Raw genomic sequence first — 26,231 nt, 5'->3', positions numbered from 1 at the left:
CGAAGGAAAGACTCAGTTCTTCCTCCGCTGGGAAATCTCAGCCTCTTAGACGAGCTCGAGGAAGGGAAGAGCATTAGGATCAGATCTCTTTACCTCCAATCGCTGGTTCACGCTCACGCAGAGCCGGGGAAAACGCTCGTGATTCACTCACGTAATGGCACAAACAGGCTGTGATTGCCGAATTGACACAGAAGGCGGTCGGAGACTTTCGTGTTTTCTGGTGCGGGGTAAATGAAAAATTGGCTTTTTCCAGCCGGGTGTCTTCTCCAGGATTCGCTTTAGCAGATAAGTTGTGATAACAGGACTGTGGCTTTTTTTTTTTTTGAAGTTTCTTTGCCAATAAGTGGTCAGATTTAGCAGTTTTTTCTGTAAATCTCTCCTGAATCTTCCAAACAGAAGCTTCTCCACTTGAGAAATGAGCCGTGATGACACCTGTGCCGATTTACTAGAGTAAAAGCATTGTGGAAAAGTAGGATCCTCTTAAAAACAGTGTAAACTCCTAAAGTTTGATGGTCGTTTCAACCTCACGTGTTCTCTCAAAAGTCTTCTGATAGTCTAAAATCAGGCTCTGGTTTATTCAATCAGAATATCAAATATTAATTGAAAGTAATATAACACAATAACATTGTGTAGATGTAATATTTATATGATAATTAGTATAAATCAATATATTAATTCAAATTAGAATATCCTATATATTAATTGAAAATAATATTATACAAAAAAGATATAATATTTCTAAAAAATAATATTAATAATCAATATAAAGTTAATATAAAGCAGGATATTGAATATTCATTGAAAATAGTTTTATAAATCAGTTTGTTAATTTAAGTTAGAATATCCGATATTAATTGTAAATAATATATAAACCTGTTGCATATTTATACAAATAAATAATAAATAAATAAAATAAATCAATACTTTTATTCATCAAGGATTACTTAAATTGATCAAAAGTTACAGTAAAGACATGTATAATGTTAGAAAAAAATATATTTTAAATAAATGCTGTTCTTTATTTATATATATATATATATATATATATATATATATAGTTTTATTAATTATATACTTTTATAATTTTGTGTTTTCTTTCATGTTAGTGCACATTCATATTTTTTTGTTTGTATTTCACTGCAATAATATTCCTCCACTGCTACATTTAGTTTTCACAAAATTGGGAAATGATAATAGCCGTGTTTATTTCCTTCCATAATGTCAATTTATTACAGCGAGCAATGTGTCCCTGTCCCGTCCTTTCCCCAGCAATGCCTCCCAGTCGTGCACAGGTTTCTAAAAGCTGCAACCAATGAATCCACCGATCACAGAGGGAACGGCCACCGTGATCAACAGTGAAGCCGTTTGGCCATAAAATCCCACGCGAAGATTACGATGATTCTGTCGGCGGCTCCATCACTCCCGCACCGTCTGTCTCCTCCCTCGACGCTCCTCCCAGCAAAGTCGCATTTCCATTTTAAGATTGAATCCCTGCTCCTTTGTGAATAGAACCGAATTACTCTGAAAAGCACTGATTGATTCTTACCAAACACAATAGTTTGAGCGCTTAAGTCAGTGACACCAGGTGCCGCCTCCTCCAGGAGCCTATTGAATGCTGTCTAAGACATCACTGTGTCCGTTATGAGTGTTTATGGATGAATGGGGAAAAGCGAGAGACTGAACCCGTCTGAGACGGCTATAGCGGAGGAGTTTCAGAGTCACAGAGAGCTTCAGGTGGTCTTTATGATGTCTGTATCCGTAAAGCTCACTAATACTGCAGTTTAGCTTCAATAAACGCTCTTCCGGAAGTTTGAGTCGTGTTTCGGTGGTCCGATGAACTCTTCTCTCTCCGCAGATGAAGGCAGAATTGATTGGTCGTGGGACGAGGCCTTTAAGTGCTGTAACTGTGGATGTAATGCGCTCAGGATCTCTCATTACATGCATTAGAGCGCTATTAACTGGAGCTGGACTCATACACTCTGACACATTCATGGTATGTTGGGAGGGAAAAGTGTGTCCAGGTCTCTCCCAGAGGAACCGTTCGGCCTAATGTCTTCTGAACACACACACACACACTCACTGGTCCTGTCGTCACCTCACCAGTGATATATGGATCATCTTCATGTTTGATTTCTCTCTCCACAGATCAGGGTTGTTGTTTAATTAGTGGTCCACCGATGTGGGTTTCATAATGCGACGGCCGAGAGTCACTGAGATCCAATTCCCAAATAATGCCGGTCTTATAGTGTGCCTGCTATTTATGATGAACAAAAAATTTGTTAGATTAATATTAATATATTATTATTATACCATTTCATATTTTTCCGCCATTCAATTTTATTATATACATTTGATTAGTCACCTACAAATACTGCAGATCTTCACTGTTATACATTTGTACTTTTTTTGTTTAATTTATTCAATTAAATGTATTAAAAAATGTACATTTTATTGCATTTTATTTAAATCTGAAAAAGAAATACACGTGGAAATAAAACTTATGATTTTGAAAAATCTGAGGTAAAAAGGTACAACATAATGAATATTTCTCAATGTTTATAGGTGACTAATCAAATTAAAAAAATATATAGTTGTATTAATGTATATCTATATATAGATGATTAATAGTATACATCTGTAGATATATGTATGCATTTAATACTATTTTTCCATAATATGCCATTATATAATTTCAGTGTTGTGTTTCAGTGTGTGTGTGTGGTTAAATGTTACGTTTTATGTTATAAGTTATGTTTTCTGTTGTTATGTTATACACTCACCTAAATGATTATTAGGAACACCATACTAAAACTGTGTTTGACCCCCTTTCGCCTTCAGAACTGCCTTAATTCTACGTGGCATTGATTCAACAAGGTGCTGAAAGCATTCTTTAGAAATGTTGGCCCATATTGATAGGATAGCATCTTGCAGTTGATGGAGATTTGTGGGATGCACATCCAGGGCACGAAGCTCCCGTTCCACCACATCCCAAAGATGCTCTATTGGGTTGAGATCTGGTGACTGTGGGGGCCATTTTAGTACAGTGAACTCATTGTCATGTTCAAGAAACCAATTTGAAATGATTCGAGCTTTGTGACATGGTGCATTATCCTGCTGGAAGTAGCCATCAGAGGATGGGTACATGGTGGCCATAAAGGGATGGACATGGTCAGAAACAATGCTCAGGTAGGCCGTGGCATTTAAACGATGCCCAATTGGCACTAAGGGGCCTAAAGTGTGCCAAGAAAACATCCCCCACACCATTACACCACCACCACCAGCCTGCACAGTGGTAACAAGGCATGATGGATCCATGTTCTCATTCTGTTTACGCCAAATTCTGACTCTACCATCTGAATGTCTCAACAGAAATCGAGACTCATCAGACCAGGCAACATTTTTCCAGTCTTCAACTGTCCAATTTTGGTGAGCTCTTGCAAATTGTAGCCTCTTTTTCCTATTTGTAGTGGAGATGAGTGGTACCCGGTGGGGTCTTCTGCTGTTGTAGCCCATCCGCCTCAGGGTTGTGCGTGTTGTGGCTTCACAAATGCTTTGCTGCATACCTCGGTTGTAACGAGTGGTTATTTCAGTCAAAGTTGCTCTTCTATCAGCTTGAATCAGTTGGCCCATTCTCCTCTGACCTCTGGCATCAACAAGGCATTTTCGCCCACAGGACTGTCGCACACTGGATGATTTTCCCTTTTCACACCATTATTTGTAAACCCTAGAAATGGTTGTGCGTGAAAATCCCAGTAACTGAGCAGATTGTGAAATACTCAGACCGGCCCGTCTGGTACCAACAACCATGCCACGCTCAAAATTGCTTAAATCACCTTTCTTTCCCATTCTGACATTCAGTTTGGAGTTCAGGAGATTGCCTTGACCAGGACCACACCCCTAAATGCATTGAAGCAAGTGCCATGTGATTGGTTGATTAGATAATTGCATTAATGAGAAATTGAACAGGTGTTCCTAATAATCCTTTAGGTGAGTGTATGTTGTTTTATGTTATGTTACATTGTTACATCATGTTATGTACGTTATGTTGCATCGTTATGTTGTGTTACGTTATGTTATATGTTACGTTATGTTGTGTTGTGATGTGTTGTGTTGCGTTATGTTGCATTACGTTATGTTGTGTTATGTTATGTTACGTTATGTTGTGTTATGTTGTGTTGCGTTATGTTATATGTTACGTTATGTTATATTACGTTTTGTTATGTTAAGTTACATTGTTGCGTTTTTTTGTTTTGTTAGGTTATGTTGTGTTTTATGTTATGTTACGTTATGTTGCATTGTTATGTTACGTTACGTTATGTTGTGTTACGTTATGTTGTGTTACGTTATGTTGCATTGTTATGTTACGTTATGTTGTGTTACGTTATGTTGTGTTATGCTGTGTAACGTTATGTTGCATTGTTATGTTACGTTATGTCATATTACGTTTTGTTACATTACGTTAAGTTACATTGTTGCGTTTTTTTGCTTTGTTAGTTTACGTTATGCTGTGGTGTTTTGTTACGTTACGTTAAGTTACATTGTTACGTTATGTTAAGTTACATTGTTACGTTGTTATGTTGTATTACATTATGTTATGTTTTATGTTGTTTTATGTTGTTATGTTACGTTATATTACGTTTTATGTTACATTCCATCTGCTATAAACAGCAGGAGCTCGGAGGATGTTAAAAAGCGAGGCTAGTTTCGGTGATCCGTCCTCTATCAGTCTTAGATAGGCACTTAATCATGAAATCATTCCCGTTTCTGCTGAAAGTCATCAGATGCCCACCTGCTTCTTGACATTTCAGTCTTTCCCGTCTAAATCCAGCCAGGATTCCGTGAAGATTCCTGCAGAATCCGTGTGCGGCCCTGAAATCAAGCACTGCGTTTTGTTGCTCATTTTTTAATGGCATGAATGACGGATTACAGCAAATGTCACGGAGAGACGTGATTGAACAGTTTGAAGAGCGTCACTTCAGTGTCTAATTAAACTAGTGTAATGCTGAGAGATTAACAGCCTCTGATGGATTCATGTGGGATTCTTGTTTCTGTTTATGATGAAAGTGAAGTTATAGTATGAAGTAATTATGATATTTTGCTGAAATCTGTTTTTGTGTGTCTGTGTGTTGCCTAGAAAGCAGTCTCAAAGACGTATGACTCAAACTCAAAATCCTAACAATAAAATTCCTGGTAACTGGTTAAAGATTTGCTTATTTTTTTCTTAAGTATTTTTGGGAATACAAACTAATCTTAACTTTTTTTTTTCTTAAGAATGTTTGACACATTTTGTGTCATTTGTGTTTCCTTTTAATCATGCATTTGGATGGTTCGTTTTCAATTCACAGATTTTTCACTCAATAGTTTTCCCTGTGATGTTTTTTTTTTTTTGCATGGAAACATAATTGTGTAATATAATTATTTAGTATTTTACTGCTCTCTATCACTATGCAGTTCACTTTTTAAATGTTTTTTAATTAGTTTTTAATTAAAGTAAATGAGTGAAAAAATATATAATTTATATATATATATATATATATATATATATATATATATATTATAATACATGTTTTTCATATAATATTATCATTATAATATATTACTTTAAATATATGCATTCATATATTCCATAAATTCGAAAATGATATATATATATAATCGCATCCAAAATAAGTGTTTACATAAAATATGTGTGTGTACTGTGTATAATTATTTTGTATATATAAACACACACACACATGCATGTGTACATTTATGAAAAAATTGTTTTTTATATATAAAATATTTATATTTATATATAATATAAACTATGTATAAATATACAGTATATTAATGCAAATATTCCTTAAATGTATACATGTATATATGTGTGTATTTATATATATATATATACAAAATTATACACAGTACACACACATATATTGTGTAAACACTAACTTTTATTTTGGATGCTATTAATCATTGCCCAGCACTAATATATATATATATATATATGTATGTGTGTGTTCTAACAAGAACATTTTTTTAAATAATATTTTGTATGCCCAAAAGTAGTACTTTATACAAAATTTAAGAAGAATTACAATTCTTAAAAAGAATCTTCTTTAAAAAATAAAGTTCAGATAACCTCCAACTTGTCTTAAATTCCCAAAGGTAAGATGGATAAGTTTAATGAATATATTGGGTTGTTTCAAATTAATTATTCATCACCGAGCCTTTGGCAAGAACCATCATACAAACACCAAAGCCTGTCATTTAATTAAGGAAAAACAAGATGTTCTTAAAGGGACAGTTCACCCAAAATGAAAATGATCCCATGATTTACTCGCCCTGAAGCCATCCTAGGTGTCTATGACTTTCTTCTCTCAGACGAACACAATCACACTCTTTTGGCGTAAGTCGACTTCTATAAAAAAAGTTATTTTAGTTGATAAAGTTATAAATAAGGATATTTTTCTTACACGAGCGCATCGCTTCACTTCACAAGGCCTTTATTAACCCGCCAGAGCCGTGTCGAGGACTTTTATCATGGATGAATGCACTTCCAAAGACATACACCCATTCACTCCCATTATAAAGCTTGGAAGATCCAGGACATTTTTTTAATATAACTCTGATTGTATTCGTCTGAAAGAAGAAAGTCATAAACACCTAGGATGGCTTGAGGCCATCGTGAGCTAATTTTCATTTTTGGGTGAACTATCCCTTTAAGAAAACATCTGAGAATGTTCCAAGAATTGCACCTATAGGAACATTCTCACGAAATTCTTTGAATTTCTCTCTCTTCCTCTAATGTGTGTTTCACAGCTCTCTCTGGCTCTCCTGCCGCCTCAGCATTTAGTGTCCTCGTCTCTAAAGCGCTCCATCCCTCGGGGGCCTCACAGCTGGGGCTCTTGATGTTTGAGCCGGGGTCCCGTCCGGGCGTTCGCTGACTTTTATGCGTTCCTCCGATGGAGCCCCGAGGACGCGAGCGCCGCGCTCCTTAAACTCTAAAAGCTTTGGAAAATTGCGCGAGGAGATTGGCCTAATAGATGTGCATCTGCTCAAATCCCCGCCGAAGACGCCGAGCTCCATTGATTTCTGGATCATCTCGAGCCGAGATTGATTCGTTTTTCCTCTTCATAAAGCTCTCCACACTCCAGCGTGTCCCGAACCCGGAGCACCCCCGCACGTAACCGGCGCGGGGTGAGAGTTTGGAGGTGGGAACAGCTGGCGGAGACCATCTGATGTGTGGAGGTTCATTCAGGTCTGAAGCTGGTAATGCGCGCATCAATCTCACGCCTCACGCCTCCGCCGAGACCCGACAACTCCTCACGCTACTCTCACTAAAGTCCTCCGATCGATCACCCTTCCATTTCTCCGGCTTTCCTCCTCCTCTTTCTTTCCGTCGCTCTACTTCCACCTGTTTCTGTTTCCGAGTGATGCAAACCTGAAGTAGTGATGCCACCTACTTAACTGCATGTTTCGGTGGCTCAGCAGTATTTTGCACTCACTAACTAGTTCTCCAGCATGTGGCAGTGAGACTTTAGGACATAAAGTGTCCATTTCTTCAAGTTTCCATAGAAACCGCATACGCAGTTATAGTTTGAAAATGTCACGTCCAAAAGAAATGTTTTTTTTTATTATCATTTTGCATGATCAGTGTCTTTGTCTTGTTCTAATCTCTGCTAATAGTGTGTAAGTTACTTTCAGGCACTAAATGAGTGTTTGAGAAGTGCTTCATAGATCATTATATACTGATAATTCATCGACTTACACCATTACATGCCTGTCAACCAATCAGAATCTAATATTCAAAAGTGCATTGTCACTTTTCTTTTTTTTGCATTTAGAAGATTTGTTTTCAATTCACACATTCGTCACTCAATAGTTTAACCCTGTTTCGATATTGTTTTCTTTTTTTAAAATAGTTAATTAGTATTAAAACATACAATGCAATTATTTAGTATTTTACTGTGGCTTATCACTAAGCATTTTCTTTTTTTATCATTTATAATTTTTTATTTTATTTCTAAGTAATACATAATATAGTTGCATTTAAAAATAAAAATAAAAATGTATATTGTTTTTACTAATAATTAAACACACACACACATATATTCAATTATATATATATTTTATTAATATTATATAATTGATTTGTATAAGCAAGATAAAATATTGATATTGAATTATATAAGCTCATTAAATTAAATAAAAATAATTCCTATATTCATGAGTCAATACATTTTAATTCATATTTTCATTTAATTTTTAATATATGAATAAACCCTGGATAAACGAATTAAATTATTAAAAAGTTTTAGATCTGTAAGATTTTGGTAATGTTTTTAAAGTGTCAAATTAATGTGTGTGTGCGTGCGTGTGTGTGTTTGTAGTATTTTTAATGTGGCAACTTTGTGTTAGCTTGTTGTAGTTAACTCCTAGTGTGACTGTAGTTGAACTGATTTAAGTCATGAGGAGTTAGTAGCTCAAGTGCAGCAGTGATGACAGAGTGCAGGTGAACACACACACACACACACAGGTATATCGGGCTCTGATGAAAGATTCATGGGTCAGTGGTCCCGTGAGAAAGGACGCTGATCAGTCAATTGCTTTTCTCCCTCAGTCACGCCGGCCGCCATTAGAGCTGGACGTCCCAAACGCCTCCTGACACGTGTGTGTGTTTAGTGAATGTCTCCTGACCCGTGTGTGTTTAGTGAACGTCTCCTGACACGTGTGTGTTTAGTGAACGTCTCCTCCTTTCAGCTGAGTGTGTGAAATCTCTTCCTGTGTCAACTATAGTCACAGATCAATTCTGCTCCTTGTTAGTGCAGTTTAAGACAAGCATCACTTTCACTATTGCTCATACTTCACAGTGTGTGTGTGTGTGTGTCGTCCTGCAGCGTTTGAATGATTCTTGCTTGCTTATTTTGGCTAATTTCAACATGTGTCGATCTCATTTGCTGTCATTCAGTTGTATTATATACAGTCCCGAAAAAGATACTTAAGTTACAAATCGTCTGAATACAAAATATACAGTTGTTTTTAAAGCAAAACATTTCTGTACCAGATAAGTATACACTCACCTAAAGGATTATTAGGAACACCTGTTCAATTTCTCATTAATGCAATTATCTAATCAACCAATCACATGGCAGTTGCTTCAATGCATTTAGGGGTGTGGTCCTGGTCAAGACAATCTCCTGAACTCCAAACTGAATGTCAGAATGGGAAAGAAAGGTGATTTAAGCAATTTTGAGCGTGGCATGGTTGTTGGTGCCAGACGGGCCGGTCTGAGTATTTCACAATCTGCTCAGTTACTGGGTTTTTCACGCACAACCATTTCTAGGGTTTACAAAGAATGGTGTGAAAAGGGAAAAACATCCAGTATGCGGCAGTCCTGTGGGCGAAAATGCCTTGTTGATGCTAGAGGTCAGAGGAGAATGGGCCGACTGATTCAAGCTGATAGAAGAGCAACTTTGACTGAAATAACCACTCGTTACAACCGAGGTATGCAGCAAAGCATTTGTGAAGCCACAACACGCACAACCTTGAGGCGGATGGGCTACAACAGCAGAAGACCCCACCGGGTACCACTCATCTCCACTACAAATAGGAAAAAGAGGCTACAATTTGCAAGAGCTCACCAACATTGGACAGTTGCAGACTGGAAAAATGTTGCCTGGTCTGATGAGTCTCGATTTCTGTTGAGACATTCAGATGGTAGAGTCAGAATTTGGCGTAAACAGAACAAGAACATGGATCCATCATGCCTTGTTACCACTGTGCAGGCTGGTGGTGGTGGTGTAATGGTGTGGGGGATGTTTTCTTGGCACACTTTAGGCCTCTTAATGCCAATTGGGCAACGTTTAAATGCCATGGCCTACCTGAGCATTGTTTCTGACCATGTCCATCCCTTTATGGCCACCATGTACCCATCCTCTGATGGCTACTTCCAGCAGGATAATGCACCATGTCACAAAGCTCGAATCATTTCAAATTGGTTTCTTGAACATGACAATGAGTTCACTGTACTAAAATGGCCCCCACAGTCACCAGATCTCAACCCAATAGAGCATCTTTGGGATGTGGTGGAACGGGAGCTTCGTGCCCTGGATGTGCATCCCACAAATCTCCATCAACTGCAAGATGCTATCCTATCAATATGGGCCAACATTTCTAAAGAATGCTTTCAGCACCTTGTTGAATCAATGCCACGTAGAATTAAGGCAGTTCTGAAGGCGAAAGGGGGTCAAACACAGTATTAGTATGGTGTTCCTTATAATCTTTATTAGTTTTGTAAGGCTTTTAAAAAAAATGCCTATTACTAAAAATGTCTGACAGTTTTTATACATTTTTATTATGTTAGTTTTACTTTATCTACTTTTAGTTATTAATTTAGTTTTTACAACTTGAAGTTAAATTGAATGAAAATGAGAATTTAGCTGAAATGAAACAAGTTTTGTTTTTGGTTTCTGTTCTAGTAAACGATAATAACCCAGCCTCAGACTAAAGTCATGGATGAGTTGAGTGGATTCATTGTAAGACGAAAAATAAAAACAATAAAACAATTAATAAAACAATAAAACAATTAATATATATATTTTTTTTATTAAATTATGTATTGTGTACTAGGTGTAGATTTCATTACAGAAAAACTCACATACATGCAGAGAAAGCGTGCACTGATAAATCGATCTGAATGAAATTGAGGAAGACATGAAACGCACACACACACACACACACACAGTGGCATCAATTATGTGTGTGGTCACCAGCCCTCCATCCAATTCAAGACATTTAATTGGACGAAGGCAATGAAGTGTGTCTTCTCAGTCTCTCTCTCAGTCTCTCTTAGTGTCTCTCTCTCTCTCTCTCTCTCTCTCTCTCTCTCTGTGGGTTAGTAATGAGGTGAGGTGTAGGAGGTTTTGTCAGTTTGCATCATATAGTTTTACTTCTTAACTTTGTCTCATTAGAGCTTATGAGTGTTGAATATTGTGTGTGTGTCTGTGTGTGTGTGTAGACCTGAAGTCAGATGCAGTGGACACCTTTATTATGTAACATCAATCTAAAGTTGCAGCATAGAAAGATATTTGCTTGAGAACATCATATTTTCCCCCTAAGAATTCAATGAGAGTCTTTGATGTTTTATGGTCATATGGTATGAGGTTATATTTAGAGGTTATAATAGACTCATTTATTATTATTATTATTATTATTAATAATAATAATAATAATAATAAAACAAGGGCTCAGGTCCATTAAATAATCTTAACAGATGTGATTTTTATTTTAATAATGTAAACGTTCAAATTAACATTAACTGAGATTAATAAATGCTTTAAATTATGTTTAGATTAGTTAAAATGAACTGACATTGGATATTAATATAACTAACTAGTGCTAACAAATTAAACCTGGGACATTCTTTTTTAGGAAAGAAAATCTTAGGAAGCGCAAGAAAAGAAAAATTTGAAGTATTTCCCGAAATACAAATACCGTGTTCTTAACTTTAAAAAAAAATAAGTTGTAAAGCAGAATTTGAATCTTGGAAATGTTTGTTGAATCCAGCTTCTGCTGTCTCGCATCAAGAACGGGGCGCTTTAAACCAGCTTTCCTCCTCTCATGTCTTGTGTTTGGATCAGCCAAGATCATAGGGACAGATTTTCTCAAGCTCTCAGGAATGATCTCTCTTTCTATCCGAGATAATTACTCTTAATAACCCTCCCATTAACAAGATGAGGATCATGCATCATTAACGCTTTTATATCCTTCATATCTTCATCTCTCTCTTGAGCGCCTGAGGGAAACATCATCCTCCATCTGAACCAGAGGAAACACACTTCTGAGGAGAGATTTACTGTAGACATGTACTCTAAAGCACATCTCAACTGACTCCTTTTTGTTTATTTCCTTGCGAAGTGTCATATATTATCGCCCACCTCATTATATAAAGTTGGATATACAAGTACCTGCATAAATACAGCACATTCACATACAGTGATATATACTAGTGATACACCGATTACTGAATTTCTCTGAAAAGACAACATGACATACATCACTAGCGCTCAGAAATGCATTTTGACGCATACAAGACTTTGCAAAGAATGACTGAAAACATAGAGCTTAAATAGGCAGGATAAAGAGACACTAACAAGAAAATGAGACACAGGTGTACAGTAAGTGATCAAACATAATGAGTCCAGGCATTGGGTTATGGGAAATGCAGTTCATAATAGGAAAGCAAAGGAGTGCGGAAGAGCGCCATCTGGTGTGTATCATGGGTACTCCAGCTGGTGGATGTGACATTTATAAAATTATCTTGGTGGTTTCCAGTTGTTCTGGTCTGGTTTATTTGATAATAACTGTCGTTTTTAATTGAGTTGAAGTCTATATTTGGCGTGTGGGTTCAGTCCGGCAGGTCCGTCTCAGTCTGAGATCATGAGCGTGATGTGCGGTGGTGTTTATTAGTGTGTTGTGTGGTCCGGTGAGAGTTGCAGGAGGCCTCGCCGTGTGTCATAAGAGTTTAAAATGATCTTCTGTCTTTTTGCTTTATTAAGACACTTTCAGCTTCAGTCTCAGAGGAGAACGGGCCACGGATGCCTGTTGTAGACGATTACTGCGACGCTCCCGAGTCCCAGAACACACACACACACACACATGCACACAAACACAACATAAAGCTTTGTCTCTTTTTTACTTGTGTGATACACAGCTGTTTAAGAGAATTATAAATAACACACTGATTTTACATCCTTTAAAGAACATGTGAGAGGTGTTTTGCATGTGCAAAACAGTGTTGTTATTGTTAACTCGAACTGAAACTATTCAAAATATAATGTTTAGTTCTGTTGACTTTCTATACATTCTATCCTACATATCTGTTTTAGACAATAATGAGAGTAATTGGATGGCAAATGGTGAAAAGTCTCATGCTTTTTAGATGTTACTCCTTAGAAAATGACTCGCGTGTGAGTCACAGGATCTCAATGATATCTCAAACTGAGCTCAGATTTGCCAAGATAAGAAAGTCTATGAGTAAAAGTCAGAGATCTCAATATGAACACAAACTGTCCTCTGTTAAATGATCTGAGCTGCTCTCCACATTGATTTTTTTTTTTTTTTTTTTAAGCTCTAGTGGATTTCCAAACATCTGAGACCAGGCTGATTCTCACAATCAACACAAACGAGAACCCAATACACTGCCTTATCTCAGCAGAATATTGGCATTCGTTGTAAGTGTGTACACTTAAGAAAAAAAATATCAAGGTTCTTTATTGGAATCTTTGGTTCCATGAAAGATGGAATCTTTCCATTCTACAAAAGATTCTTTATAGTGGAAAAAGGTTCCAATTACTGAGAAAAACATTAGTTCACTTCACATCCACGATGTTCATGTCTTTCTTTCTTCATTTGAAAAGAAATTAAGTTTTTTTGAGGACAACATTCCAAGATTTTTCTCCATATAGTGGACTTCAATGGGGTCCAACGGGTTGAAGGTCCAAATGTGAGTTTCAGTGCAGCTTCAACGGCTCTACACGATCCCAGCCGAGGAATAAGAGTCTTATCTAGACAAACTATCGCACATTTTCTAAAAAAAAGAAACATTTATATACTTTTTAACTTTTTAGACTCTTATTCCTCGGCTGGGATCGTGTAGAGCCGTTGAAGCTGCACAGAAACTCACATTTGGACCTTCAACCCGTTGGACCCCATTGAAGTCCACTATATGGAGAAGAATCCTGCAGTGTTTTCCTCAAAAAACGTAATTTCTTTTCGACTGAAGAAAGAAAGACATTAACATCTTGGAAGACGTGGGGGTGAGAAAATTATCAGGAAATTTTCATTCTGAAGTGGACTAATCCTTTAAGCACTGTTGACTGAAATGTTCTTTGGGGAACCAAAAAAGTTTCTTCAATGACATCACTGTGAAACCCCCCTTTTGGAAGCTTTATTTTTCGAGTGTGTAGGTCAGTATCCGAGGTCAAGCAGCGCAGGGAGATTGTGAGATGTCGGGGTCGTGGCTCAGCTCTGTCTGAAGGGAGAACCGTCGAGACTGAGGACAGACACGCTGTTTGTTTTGCCAAATTTATTCCCTCACAAATGAGGTGTAAAAACGACACAGCGGAGCTTTCAAGCGCGCCGAATGAAGACTAATAACCGGCGCCCGATGGACAGACCTGCTGTAAATTGGCCTGCCGCCCCTCCACCACTCTTTCTTCCCGTTGTTGTGCTGTAATTGGAGGGAATGAGGGGGAATCCTTCCACATCAGGAGGATCCGAGCGCACCGCGAGTGTGCTGGCGTGGGTTATTTCAGTGGACTCTCGGGTGCTAATGATCGGGTTCAGGTCTGTGGTTCCTGCTTCCTGACCGCGTACAGTTTGTTATTTCGTTTTACATGATCGTTTTCCACTCTCGCTGACCTGATGTAGTTACTGTACCTTCCACTTTATGTAACTTTTTATGCTTTTTTTTTTTTTTTTGCGAAATTATTTCATTCAGTTGATCAGAAGTGGCAGTAAAGATAAATCCTGTTCTTTTGAACGTTATATTCATCGAAGAATCATGAAAAATACCGCAAAAACATGAAGCAGCACAACTGTTTTCAACATTGATAATTATCAGAAAATGTTTCTTGAGCATCAGATCATCATATCAGAGGATTCATATAAAGGATCATAGTAATGATGCTGATATAATTCAGCTTTGATCACAGGAATAAATTGCATTGTAATATATATTCACATAGAAAACAGCTATTTTAAATTGTAATAATATTTCACAATATTACTGTTTTTACTGTATTTTTGACCAAATAAATGCAGCCTTGATAAGCAGAAGAGACTTTTTTCAAATACATAAAAAAAAATTACCGACCCCAAACTTTTGAAAGATACTTTACTTATTTTGTACTAATATACAGTAGTCGACATTTGAAGTGGATCAAAACCTTTCATCAAAGTTATGCATGAATTTTGAACAATACCCGTTCTTGTCTTAGGACAACATTGATTAACTTTTTTGATCCACTTCTGTAGTTTACATCAGGAAGAGTTGAGTTACTGAATGCTGATATTATGTAAATGTGGGCGGTCATATTAGTCATAATTAGCTCATGATGTGCTATATTAATCGTATAGAAGAATGCATCTTTTTCAGATCATGAATAAATGAAAATACCCAGAAAAGCTGAAAGTCTGTCTAATGTGAGAGGTGTTTGAGACCTCGGCTCTCCCTGACGGCTCTCTCCTGTCTCTCTGAAGGCGTGTGTGAGCAGTAATTAGTGTGTGTGTCTGTGTGATTGTGTGTGATTCGAGGGCATCGGCGCTGGACTCTGAGGGGTTGAAGGTCTCTCCAGGACGCTGGCGTCTCCTCTGATTTACGAGCCTCTTTTTTTTTCTGGTCTGGTTCATCTGCCCCCAGAAAATGTGTTTGTCACACACTTCAGAGCAGCAGTGGAGATCAGACGGCAGCAAGCGTGGCTTTGTGTTTCGCTAATAAGCTCCTTCTTCTCCCCGTGTGACTCGGAGCGTTGCCCCTTTTAAAGAGAGAGAGTGTGTGTGTGTGTGTGTGTGTTTCACTGCTGCGCTGCTTTGATACTCAATGCTTTGTACTGTGTTTTGCTTTGCGTCATGAAAGTGTGTTTTCAGAGAGTTGTTAAGGGCACTAGATTGTATTTGCAGGTCGGTAAGTTGAGTTTGAGTGCTTTTGGGACTGGAATACTTGCATACTACAGAGTATTTTATAATATTTGTGATCTTTACTTTATAATAATTGTATATTTGATGTATTTTATATAAAAGATAGAATATACACTACCGTTAAAATGTTGTTGGGGTCTGAGGTGTTTTCTGGGCCCTGGAGAGGTTTTGATATGCTTTGACATTCGTGCTTATTTCTGTTACTTATAACATTTTCATGGCTAAAGTCTGATTACACTGTTTTCAGCTCAAACTCTGCTACAATAATATGTCCGCAGCATGTATGTTAAAGTTTTGTAGTTTTGAAAATCATCCTGGCCACTCATTCACTGAGCCACTGAGCCATCTGACCAATCACAACAGACTGAGCCATCTGACCAATCAGAGCAGAGTAGACCGATCACAACAGACTGAGCCATCTGACCAATCAGAGCAGAGTAGACCGATCACAACAGACTGAGCCATCTGACCAATCAGAGCAGAGTAGACCGATCACAACAGGCTGAGCCATCTGACCAATCAGAGCAGAGTAGACCAATCACAACAGACTGGCCCGTCTGGCCAATCAGAGCAGAGTAGACCAATCATAACAGACTGAGCCATCTGACCAATCAGAGCAGAGTAGACCAATCACAACAGACTGAGCCATCTGACCAATCAGAGCAGAGTTGACCAATCACAACAGACTGAGCCATCTGACCAATCAGAGCAGAGTAGACCAATCACAACAGACTGGGCCATCTGACCAATCAGAGCAGAGTAGACCGATCACAACAGACTGAGCCATCTGACCAATCAGAGCAGAGTAGACCAATCACAACAGACTGGAACATCTGACCAATCAGAGCAGAGTAGACCGATCACAACAGACTGAGCCATCTGACCAATCAGAGCAGAGTAGACCGATCACAACAGGCTGAGCCATCTGACCAATCAGAGCAGAGTAGACCAATCACAACAGACTGGCCCGTCTGGCCAATCAGAGCAGAGTAGACCAATCACAACAGACTGGCCCGTCTGGCCAATCAGAGCAGAGTAGACCAATCACAACAGACTGAGCCATCTGACCAATCAGAGCAGAGTAGACCAATCACAACAGACTGGGCCATCTGACCAATCAGAGCAGAGTAGACCGATCACAACAGACTGAGCCATCTGACCAATCAGAGCAGAGTAGACCAATCACAACAGACTGAGCCATCTGACCAATCAGAGTAGAGTAGACCAATCACAACAGACTGGGCCATCTGACCAATCAGAGCAGAGTAGACCGATCACAACAGACTGAGCCATCTGACCAATCAGAGCAGAGTAGACCGATCACAACAGGCTGAGCCATCTGACCAATCAGAGCAGAGTAGACCAATCACAACAGACTGGCCCGTCTGGCCAATCAGAGCAGAGTAGACCAATCACAACAGACTGAGCCATCTGACCAATCAGAGCAGAGTAGACCAATCACAACAGACTGAGCCATCTGACCAATCAGAGCAGAGTTGACCAATCACAACAGACTGAGCCATCTGACCAATCAGAGCAGAGTAGACCAATCACAACAGACTGAACCATCTGACCGTAGACCAATCACAACACACTGGGCCATCTGACCAATCAGAGCAGATTAGACCAATCACAACAGACTGAGCCATCTGACCAATCAGAGCAGAGTAGACCAATCACAACAGACTGAGCCATCTGACCAATCAGAGCAGAGTAGACCAATCACAACAGACTGAGCCATCTGACCAATCAGAGCAGAGTAAGCTCTCAGAAAGGAGGGTTTACAGAGACAAAATCATTTATCAATCTGTTTCAGACACCGAGAAAAGAGGTGATGCTGCAATGCATATTTTGAGGAAAATAAAGTGTTTTTTGACTCGGATGCACATAAACCTATTGTTGGAGACTCCAGATCAAAACTAGGAGCCTTTAAAATAGCGTAATAGGGGCACTTTAAAATTCAATTAATAAAATAATGAGTTGATAGACCTGTGATATCACTTCTAATTCATTACACTTGAAATGAAGGGTCATGTCAAGCAAATTGCCTTATGGTAAAGAGTTGCGTTGGGCTTTGGTTCTACACCGCACATTTGATCAAATGTAGTTTTTGCATAATGTGCGCGCATAAATAAAGTATCATGTTCTTCATCTCTGCTGTTGGGTTTGATCTTAATGATGTCTGCGGTTCCGTGCGTATAGAGAGTCGCTCTGAACTGATCTGGGATCAGAATGACGCAGCAGCAGAAACACACACTCAGCAAAGAGACAGAAAAAGGTTGATTTGATGGGTTCTGTAGGAATATTTAATGTGAGAGAGTCAAACTGGGTAATGAGGGGCGGCTGAGGAGAGAGAGAGAGACCAAGAGAGGAGATCCAACTTTTTCACCTTTTTTTTTCAAATTTTTATGTTATCAGTTTTAACATATTGATTATTCTGTAGGCTATATTTGTTGCCACTTTCAGTATATTAGCGTTTTGACATTGAGTGACGTTTTTTTGCCGCCACATTAAAAGCATGGGTGTTTGTGTCACTTTCGGTGTGGTTTTGCTGTAGTTTCTGACCCCGAGTGTTTGTAGTTCCACAGAACAAACAGGGATAAAGAGGAGATGAACCCGACAGAAAGCGGCTGATCTCACGTCGCACTCGTCCTGTATCCGCCGGCTTTAATTGGGACCTGCGGTTTGTTCAGGAACTCTCTGTGTAGATTTAATTCCCGCTCATTTACAGCGGCTGACGGTTCTCGACTCATTAAGACTCCAGGAAAAGATCTGCTGGAACAACAGCTGAGACAAACACCAAATAACATGACCAGAACAGGCCAACGGGAAAAATCCAGTGCTTTTATCTTCCTCCTGCATTTAAAGATTCCTTCCACTTTCTCTGTTGAATACAGGTTCTTATTTATCTATTTATTTTCACCCATAAGTCTTATTTCTGGTGAAATACTGCCATGGACCACAGTGATCTATATCTTGGAATTATATATGATAGATAATACACACACATAAATATATATATATATATAAATGAAATGGAATTGTTTATTGAACCTTTAGACAAAAATATTGTAAAAATCTTTTTAAAAATTGCATGTTTTTGTTGAGTAACATACTATACATCAGGCTTTTATGGCTCATATAGTATGACATAGTGAGAATATTGAAGAAAACGCATCTTATTTTTATCCATAGGCCCAAACTGTGCACAAATATTGACAATGTTGATATTTATATGGCCGTTCAGATAGCTTTAATGCAAATCAATGGGATATTTTTTACAGTATAGCAACATCAGTCGTCAATAATATCTCTTGGTAAGATGATATTAGCATGCTTTGTTTTATGCTCTGTGGTTTAAAAACATATAATGCAATGCAATACAATGATGATTGACAGGTGAACCTTCCTCAAAAGCCTGATGATCATATTTGATGCTCGCATTTGAGCATGATTATTAATACTTTTTATTTTTTTTGCAGAAAAATCAAGTAAAACTAAGTTGCTTCAGTCCAGTAAGTGTTCATCTTGAAACTTTGAGGTTATTCTTATGTTAACGTTATAGTAATCAGTTCAGATTTCACCATTAAAAGACACGTGAACCACAAGCTGAAGGTGAACTTTTTTTTTTACAAAATCCCTTTTACTTACTAAAAACATATCAGTCAGATGACAGAAGGCGTATAGTAGTTTGTGTACAACAGGTTTTTCAGCAAAGTTGATCATTTCAAGGCCTTTGAAATGTGCGTATTAAATATGACACAGCCAGCTTTATAGGGAAGCTCGTAGCTTGACAAACAACCTGGTTTCGACACCGCTGAGCAGAAAGTGTTCGTGTGAAGACGTGTTAAAGCGTCTGTCTGAGCGCCGACCGCTGTTAACATTAGTAACCTGTCAGGAAAATCAAAGCTCTCAGTCAAAACATCGTAGGGAGACTGATTTCCTTTTTTCTGCGCCGTGGAAAAATCCCAGTGGCCTCTATAGTCCTCCGAGCGGCTTCTACAACAACACAAAGTCTGTTCATTAGTAATGATCAAGCGTGTCTGTAATCATCCGTGAGATGTGATCGTTGTTTTCCTGGCCTATTTAAAGTGCAGGGCGGCCCGTTTTCCCTGATCGGCGCGCTTGGGAAGAGAAGAACGTTCAGTTTGAACATACGGCCCTATATGTGAAGGCCGCAGGGGTTTAACGTACGCTTTTGTTTGCATTGATGTTTGCAGGGTAACCAGGAGGCCAGCAATCCGGCGGACATGGCCCAGACGTACACCCCTCAGTACGGGCATCCCCCGCAGAACGAGTTCAGCGCCACACACACTCTTCCCACGCAAGACTACGCGGGACAGAACCGCGTCCCGGATCACGGCTTGACGCTCTACACGGCGGCACAGACTCACAGCGACCTGGCCAACGCCGACAGCAACACGCCAGCCATCAGCAGCGGGAACAACACAGCACCGGTGCGTCAAACACACACACACACATGTGAACACGGTGCTCTCTGTGGAAGCTTGTTGAAAGGGAATGTCCAGAGAAGAAGACATTTAAGACTTTTTCTCTCAATTCTGAAAATGAAAATGAGACAATTGCAAGAAATAAACGTAGAATTGCAAGACAAAAATTCACGATTCTGACAGTTCTGACAATTCTGAGTTTATATCTCAAAATAAACTGTGAGAGAATTGTGAGATGTGAACTCACTATTGCGAGATATAAACTCATATAAAGAGTTAAGGTCCTTGCACACTGAGTGTGTAAAATAGAAAAATAAATACGACCTCACATTGTGTCAATCACGTTTGCACACTGCCTCCGAAACTTTCGTCCGTCATAAAAAAAATTCGAATCGGGTTCGATTTTCTGCGTTTTTCGCATCCGTAGCAAGCATTCTGAGGGGTGTTTTGACTCAGTTTGCAAGGACCTTTAGAATTGTGAGATATAAACTTCGAATTGAATTGTGAGATATGAACTCAGAATTGAATTTTGAGATGTGAACTCAGAATTGAGAGATATAAACTCGCAATTCTTGGAAAGAAAATTGTATATTCCATAGAGAGAAAAAAAAGGAATTGCGGGTTGAAAACTCAGAATTCTAAGAAAAAAAGAAAGAATTGCAAGATGTAATGTCAGAATTTTGAAAAAAAGACAAACATTGCAAGATGTAAATTCAAAATTCTAAAAAAAGACAGAATTGCAAGTTGTAAACTCAAAGACAAATTGCAAGAAGTAATTTAAGAATTCTAAAAAAAAGACAGAATTGCAAGATGTAAATTCAGAATTCTAAAAAAAAGACAGAATTGCAAGATGTAAATTCAGAATTCTAAAAAAAGACAAAATTGCAAGACATGAATTCAGAATTACAAAAAACTCGGAATTCTAAAAATAAGACAAATTGCAAGATTTAATTTAAGAATTCTAAAAAAAGACAGAATTGCAAGATGTAAATTCAGAATTCTAAAAAAAAACAGAATCACAAGATGTAAATTCAGAATTCTAAAAAAAGACAAAATTGCAAGACATGAATTCAGAATTATAAAAAACTCGGAATTCTAAAAATAAGACAAATCGCAAGATGTAATTTAAGAATTCTAAAAAAAGACAGAATTGCAAGATGTAAATTCAGAATTTTAAAAAAAGACAGAATCGCAAGATGTAAATTCAGAATTCTAAAAAAAGACAGTTGCAAGACATGAATTCAGAATTATAAAAAACTCGGAATTCTAAAAATAAGACAAATTGCAAGATGTAATTTAAGAATTCTAAAAAAAAAGAATTCTAAAAAAAGACAGAATTGCAAGATGTAAATTCAGAATTCTAAAAAAAGACAGAATTGCAAGATGTAAATTCAGAATTCTAAAAAAAGACAAAATTGCAAGACATGAATTCAGAATTATAAAAAACTCGGAATTCTAAAAATAAGACAAATTGCAAGATGTAATTTAAGAATTCTAAAAAAAGATAGAATTGGAAGATGTAAATTCAGAATTCTAAAAAACTCGGAATTCTAAAAATAAGACAAATTGCAAGATGTAATTTAAGAATTCTAAAAAAGACAGAATTGCAAGATGTAAATTCAGAATTCTAAAAAAAGACAGAATCGCAAGATGTAAATTCAGAATTCCAAAAAAAGACACAATTGCCAGACATGAATTCAGAATTATAAAAAAACTCGGAATTCTAAAAATAAGACAAATTGCAAGATGTAATTTAAGAATTCTAAAAAAAAAGAATTCTAAAAAAAGACAGAATTGCAAGATGTAAATTCAGAATTCTAAAAAAAGACAGAATTGCAAGATGTAAATTCAGAATTCTAAAAAAATACAAAATTGCAAGACATGAATTCAGAATTATAAAAAACTCGGAATTCTAAAAATAAGACAAATTGCAAGATGTAATTTAAGAATTCTAAAAAAGATAGAATTGCAAGATGTAAATTCAGAATTATAAAAAACTCGGAATTCTAAAAATAAGACAAATTGCAAGATGTAATTTAAGAATTCTAAAAAAAGACAGAATTGCAAGATGTAAATTCAGAATTCTAAAAAAAGACAGAATTGCAAGATGTAAATTCAGAATTCTAAAAAAAGACAGAATTGCAAGATGTAAACTCAGAATTCTGAAAAGAAAAGTTGTCCTAATAAGAAAATTCAGAATTTTTTTCCGCAATTCTGAGAGAAAAAGACAGCATTTTGAGATATAAGCTCAGAATTGTGAGATAAACTCACAATTACCACAATTTCTTTTCTTTTTTTTTCCATTGTGTAGATATAAACTCGGTATTAAAAAAAAGAATTGCAAGATGTAAACGCGGTACACTGTAAAAGAAAAGATTCAAAGTTTGAAAATAGAACATATTGGAGTATGTTTTACCAAAAATACTATTTCAGTCTTTTTTTACTTCAAAATATCACCAGTGAAAAAAAATTCAAAGTAAATCCTACAGCGGTTTTGTTCAGCGTACACATAAAGTACTTCAACTAGAGTAAAGCTACTGTTTTTATAAATAGAAGCTTATTTTTACGCTAGTCCTTCTGAAATAAAAAAGTAAAAAAACATTTCCCCCTCTTTTTCTCTGCTGTTCTGCCATTAAACGTGTTTGCATTTCTCTGATTTACTCCTGAGATTCACTATTGCTGCACTGCTAATGCTTTACTCTTGAATTATACATGGCTTGTGTTGCTCTTCATTTCGCTTTGTATATAAAAAAAATCTGCTTCCTTTAATGTGAATTAACAGTAGTATAGTTATGACTTACCGAATTGAAGCCTATTACTATAGTAACTGCATGTGTTTCCAAAAAACAGTATCAGTACAGTATCAAGATGAATTTATGGTGAAAAATGGTAAAAAAAAATTGTCTCTGTACGACAGGAGGATGAAACCAGACGAAAAAGGAACGTCGTTCTGGAGGCGTAGAAAGCTATTATATTTTAATGAAGGAAATGCAAATGCTTCAAACAAAACATAAGAGGCCTGTGAGAGTCAGTAAGTTAAATACACAAACAGAGACGCATCCTTTTGAGGTATTATGGTGTTAATTTAAAGGAATCTGACTATTTTTCCCCTTTCGCACTGATGAATTGTTCAATCAACAAGACCAGGAACGTGCATAAAGACTATAAAATTAGATTTTATTGTTAGCAACTATCAGCAGATCTCATTGAGTTCACTCTAAAAAACGTCTCTTGACTTCATTAGATGAACTTGTGCGTCCCGGAGTGGACGAGGTTCGTCTCTCGTAAGTCATTTCTGAAATATTCTCTGATTATGAAGCCGTGGAGGAGCCTGTGCATGAAGCCGCAGTGTGAGACGCCGTGTTTTGGGAGTACATGCTCCTCTGTCCAAAATAATGAGCAGTGAGAGACCGCTTGACACCACTGTAATGATGTGTCACACACTGTGCTGTTATAATGACATAATCACTGTCATGTTTGGCTCGCGCACTATCACTATCTCTCGCTCGCAGACAGAGTGACAGCAAATAAGAGCCGTGTCGGTTTGCATCATTCCTGCTTCATGCAGTCGGGACATTAATTGATGCTACTGTGTCTAAATACCAACGCACTTTATTCAGTGCATTGGGTCCTTATGCTGTTCTTGTATTGTGCTGATGGTATTTGCATTCGGCTTGAATGAGACGAAAAGCTCAAATGTGTTGACGATGATGCGTGTTTGGTAGTTTATCGTCAGTGGTTTCTTCTTCCTCTTCTCCTCCTGGCCTGTTTTCTTTATGTCTTCAGAGAAGTGTGAACATGGTGTAGCATGAATAATTTAGCGTAGCAGAAAGGTGGACACGCTCGCTAGTTAATCTCGCTCGGCCGCGTGGATTTCTCACTGATCTGCAGGTCTTTCTCGGAGGCTCACGGCCCCGTCCTTAAACCTTATAATAAATTATCATTGTTCGGATGAAGAGTGTGTCATATTGAAGGCGCTTCCTTGGGCATAATGATAACCAATTCTATTGATTAAAGGAATGAATGAATTGTATATTTTTTATGTTTTGTATTTATTATAAAAATAATATATTAAAAGCTTAAAAAGTTAAGTTATTGAGAAAAAAAAAACGTTTTGCTATTTTAATTCAGTAAATATTTTTCATGTTAAGCGTACATCTTACAACATTTACTGAGCTTTATGCTTATAACAAGAAAAATAAATCAATAGAAAGAAAAAATGAATGAATTAACAAGCAAACAAACGAACGAACGAACGAAAGAAAGGATGAAGGAAAGAGAAAGAAAGTAAAAACGAAGGCATGAAAGGAAGAAGGAAAGGATGAGGATGAGAAAGATTGAACAAAAGAAAAAGCGAAAGGACAAATGAACGAAATTAAAAACAAACGACTCACAAAGAACAAACGAAGCAACCAAAAAAGAAAAAGAAAGAACAAAAGAAAGGACAAATGAACAAAAGTTAGAAAAAGAAAAGGACAAATGAACGAAAATATCGAACGAACAAAAAAAGAGGAAGCATTACATTAAAGAAAAGATGAACGAAAGAAAGAAAGGATGAACAAAAGATAGAAAAAAAGGACGAAATAAATAATGAACAAAGGAACAAAAAAATTAACGAAAGAAAGAGTGAGTAAGTTTGTGTGTTTGTGAGGGAGTGTGTGTGTGTGTGTGTGTGTGTCGATCATTAGTTATTAACTTAGGGGCCGCTAAGACGACACCGATCTTACAGAAAACCCTCAATGCAATCCGGCCGCTCATTTGCACCAAACAGTGCCTGGTGGCTCGAGAACACAAACCATGAAATAGGTTCCAAGGTACAAGCCTTGAAAAATGTATAATACAGAATTTTTTATTGCTTCCGCGTAGCCACGTGAACCGGAATTATCCCGACAACGTTTTATCTGTAGAGAGGTAAGGGAAGGAAGGAGCCCTTCACAGGGAGGGACTAGTGACACTTCAGGACTGCGTTGTCGTCGTGTCCAGGCGCAGGTCCTTCATCAGATCTGGATACGGCCTGGATCCGGCGGACTGCGGTAAACCTCGGGATAAACAGTGAGACTAATATTAGCGTACGCCATCCATCTTATGATGTAACAAGTACATCAGGATTTATGGGAAGTGTTCCCGGTTCCGGCTGACCTAATCTATGCAGCCTAACATTGAATTATGGAAATCTATAGTGTGTTATGTGTATGCTAGGTCAAATATATGTGTTTTTAGTCTAGCTTAGAACTGACAGAGTGTGTCTGCTTCCCGGACAATGTTAGGAAGTCTGTTCCAAAGTTGTGGTGCTAAATAGGAAAAGGATCTACCGCCTGCAGTCGATTTTGATATTTTAGGTATTATCAACTGGCCGGAGCTTTGAGATCGCAATAGACGTGAAGGACTATAATGCGTTAAGAGCTCGCTCAAGTACTGCGGAGCTAAACCATTTAGTGCTTTGTAAGTAATCAACTATATTTAAAAATGTATACAATGTTTAATAGGGAACCAATGCAGTGTTGACAGAACCGGGCTAATATAGTCATACTTCCTGGTTCTGGTAAGAACTTGAGCTGCTGCGTTTTGGACCAGCTGTAATATGTTTATTGAGCATGCAGGGCAACCACCCAGTAGAGCATTACAATAATCTAGCCTTGATGTCATGAACGCATGAACTAAATGTTCCGCATTTGTCATTGAGAGCATATGACATAATTTAGATATATTTTTAAGATGGAAAAATGCGGTTTTACAGATACTATTCACATGACTTTCAAATGAACGATTGGTATCAAAGAGCACACCCAGGTTCCTAACCGATGACAAAGACTTGACAGAGCAGCCATCAAGTGTTAGACAGTATTCTAGGTTATTACGTGAGGAAGTTTTTTTGTCCAATAATTAGAATCTTTTTTTTTTTTTTTTTTTTTTTTAGTAGTAGGAAATTACTAGTCATCCAATTTTTTATATCAGCTATGCATTCCGTTAATTTTGTGAATTGGTAAGTTTAGTCAGGGCGTGAAGAAATATAGAGCTGAGTATCATCGGCATAACAGTGAAAACTAATTCCATGTTTCCTAATGATATCTCCTAATGGTAGCATGTACAGAGTGA

The 26,231-nt window shown here is 37.5% G+C and overlaps 1 protein-coding gene across 5 annotated transcripts in view; it reads left to right on the top strand.

The window, feature by feature from the left end:
- The window catches only part of rbfox3b (RNA binding fox-1 homolog 3b), a 134,351-nt gene that overhangs the window by 49,777 nt on the left and 58,343 nt on the right, over positions 1 to 26,231 (top strand). For all 5 annotated transcript variants that reach the window (XM_056243467.1, XM_056243470.1, XM_056243469.1 and 2 more), the window contains exon 2: positions 19,905 to 20,141. In XM_056243467.1, the coding sequence (XP_056099442.1) occupies positions 19,905 to 20,141 (237 nt within the window). The remainder of the gene's footprint in view (positions 1 to 19,904; positions 20,142 to 26,231) is intronic.

The sequence above is a fragment of the Rhinichthys klamathensis genome, unplaced genomic scaffold (genome assembly GCF_029890125.1).
Source record: "Rhinichthys klamathensis goyatoka isolate OS25496 unplaced genomic scaffold, OSU_Roscu_1.1 h1tg000799l_1, whole genome shotgun sequence".
In the NCBI taxonomy this organism is placed as follows: Eukaryota; Metazoa; Chordata; class Actinopteri; order Cypriniformes; family Leuciscidae; genus Rhinichthys; species Rhinichthys klamathensis.
Note: the sequence above shows the minus strand (reverse complement) of the source record. Positions and strands in the feature narration are given on the sequence as shown.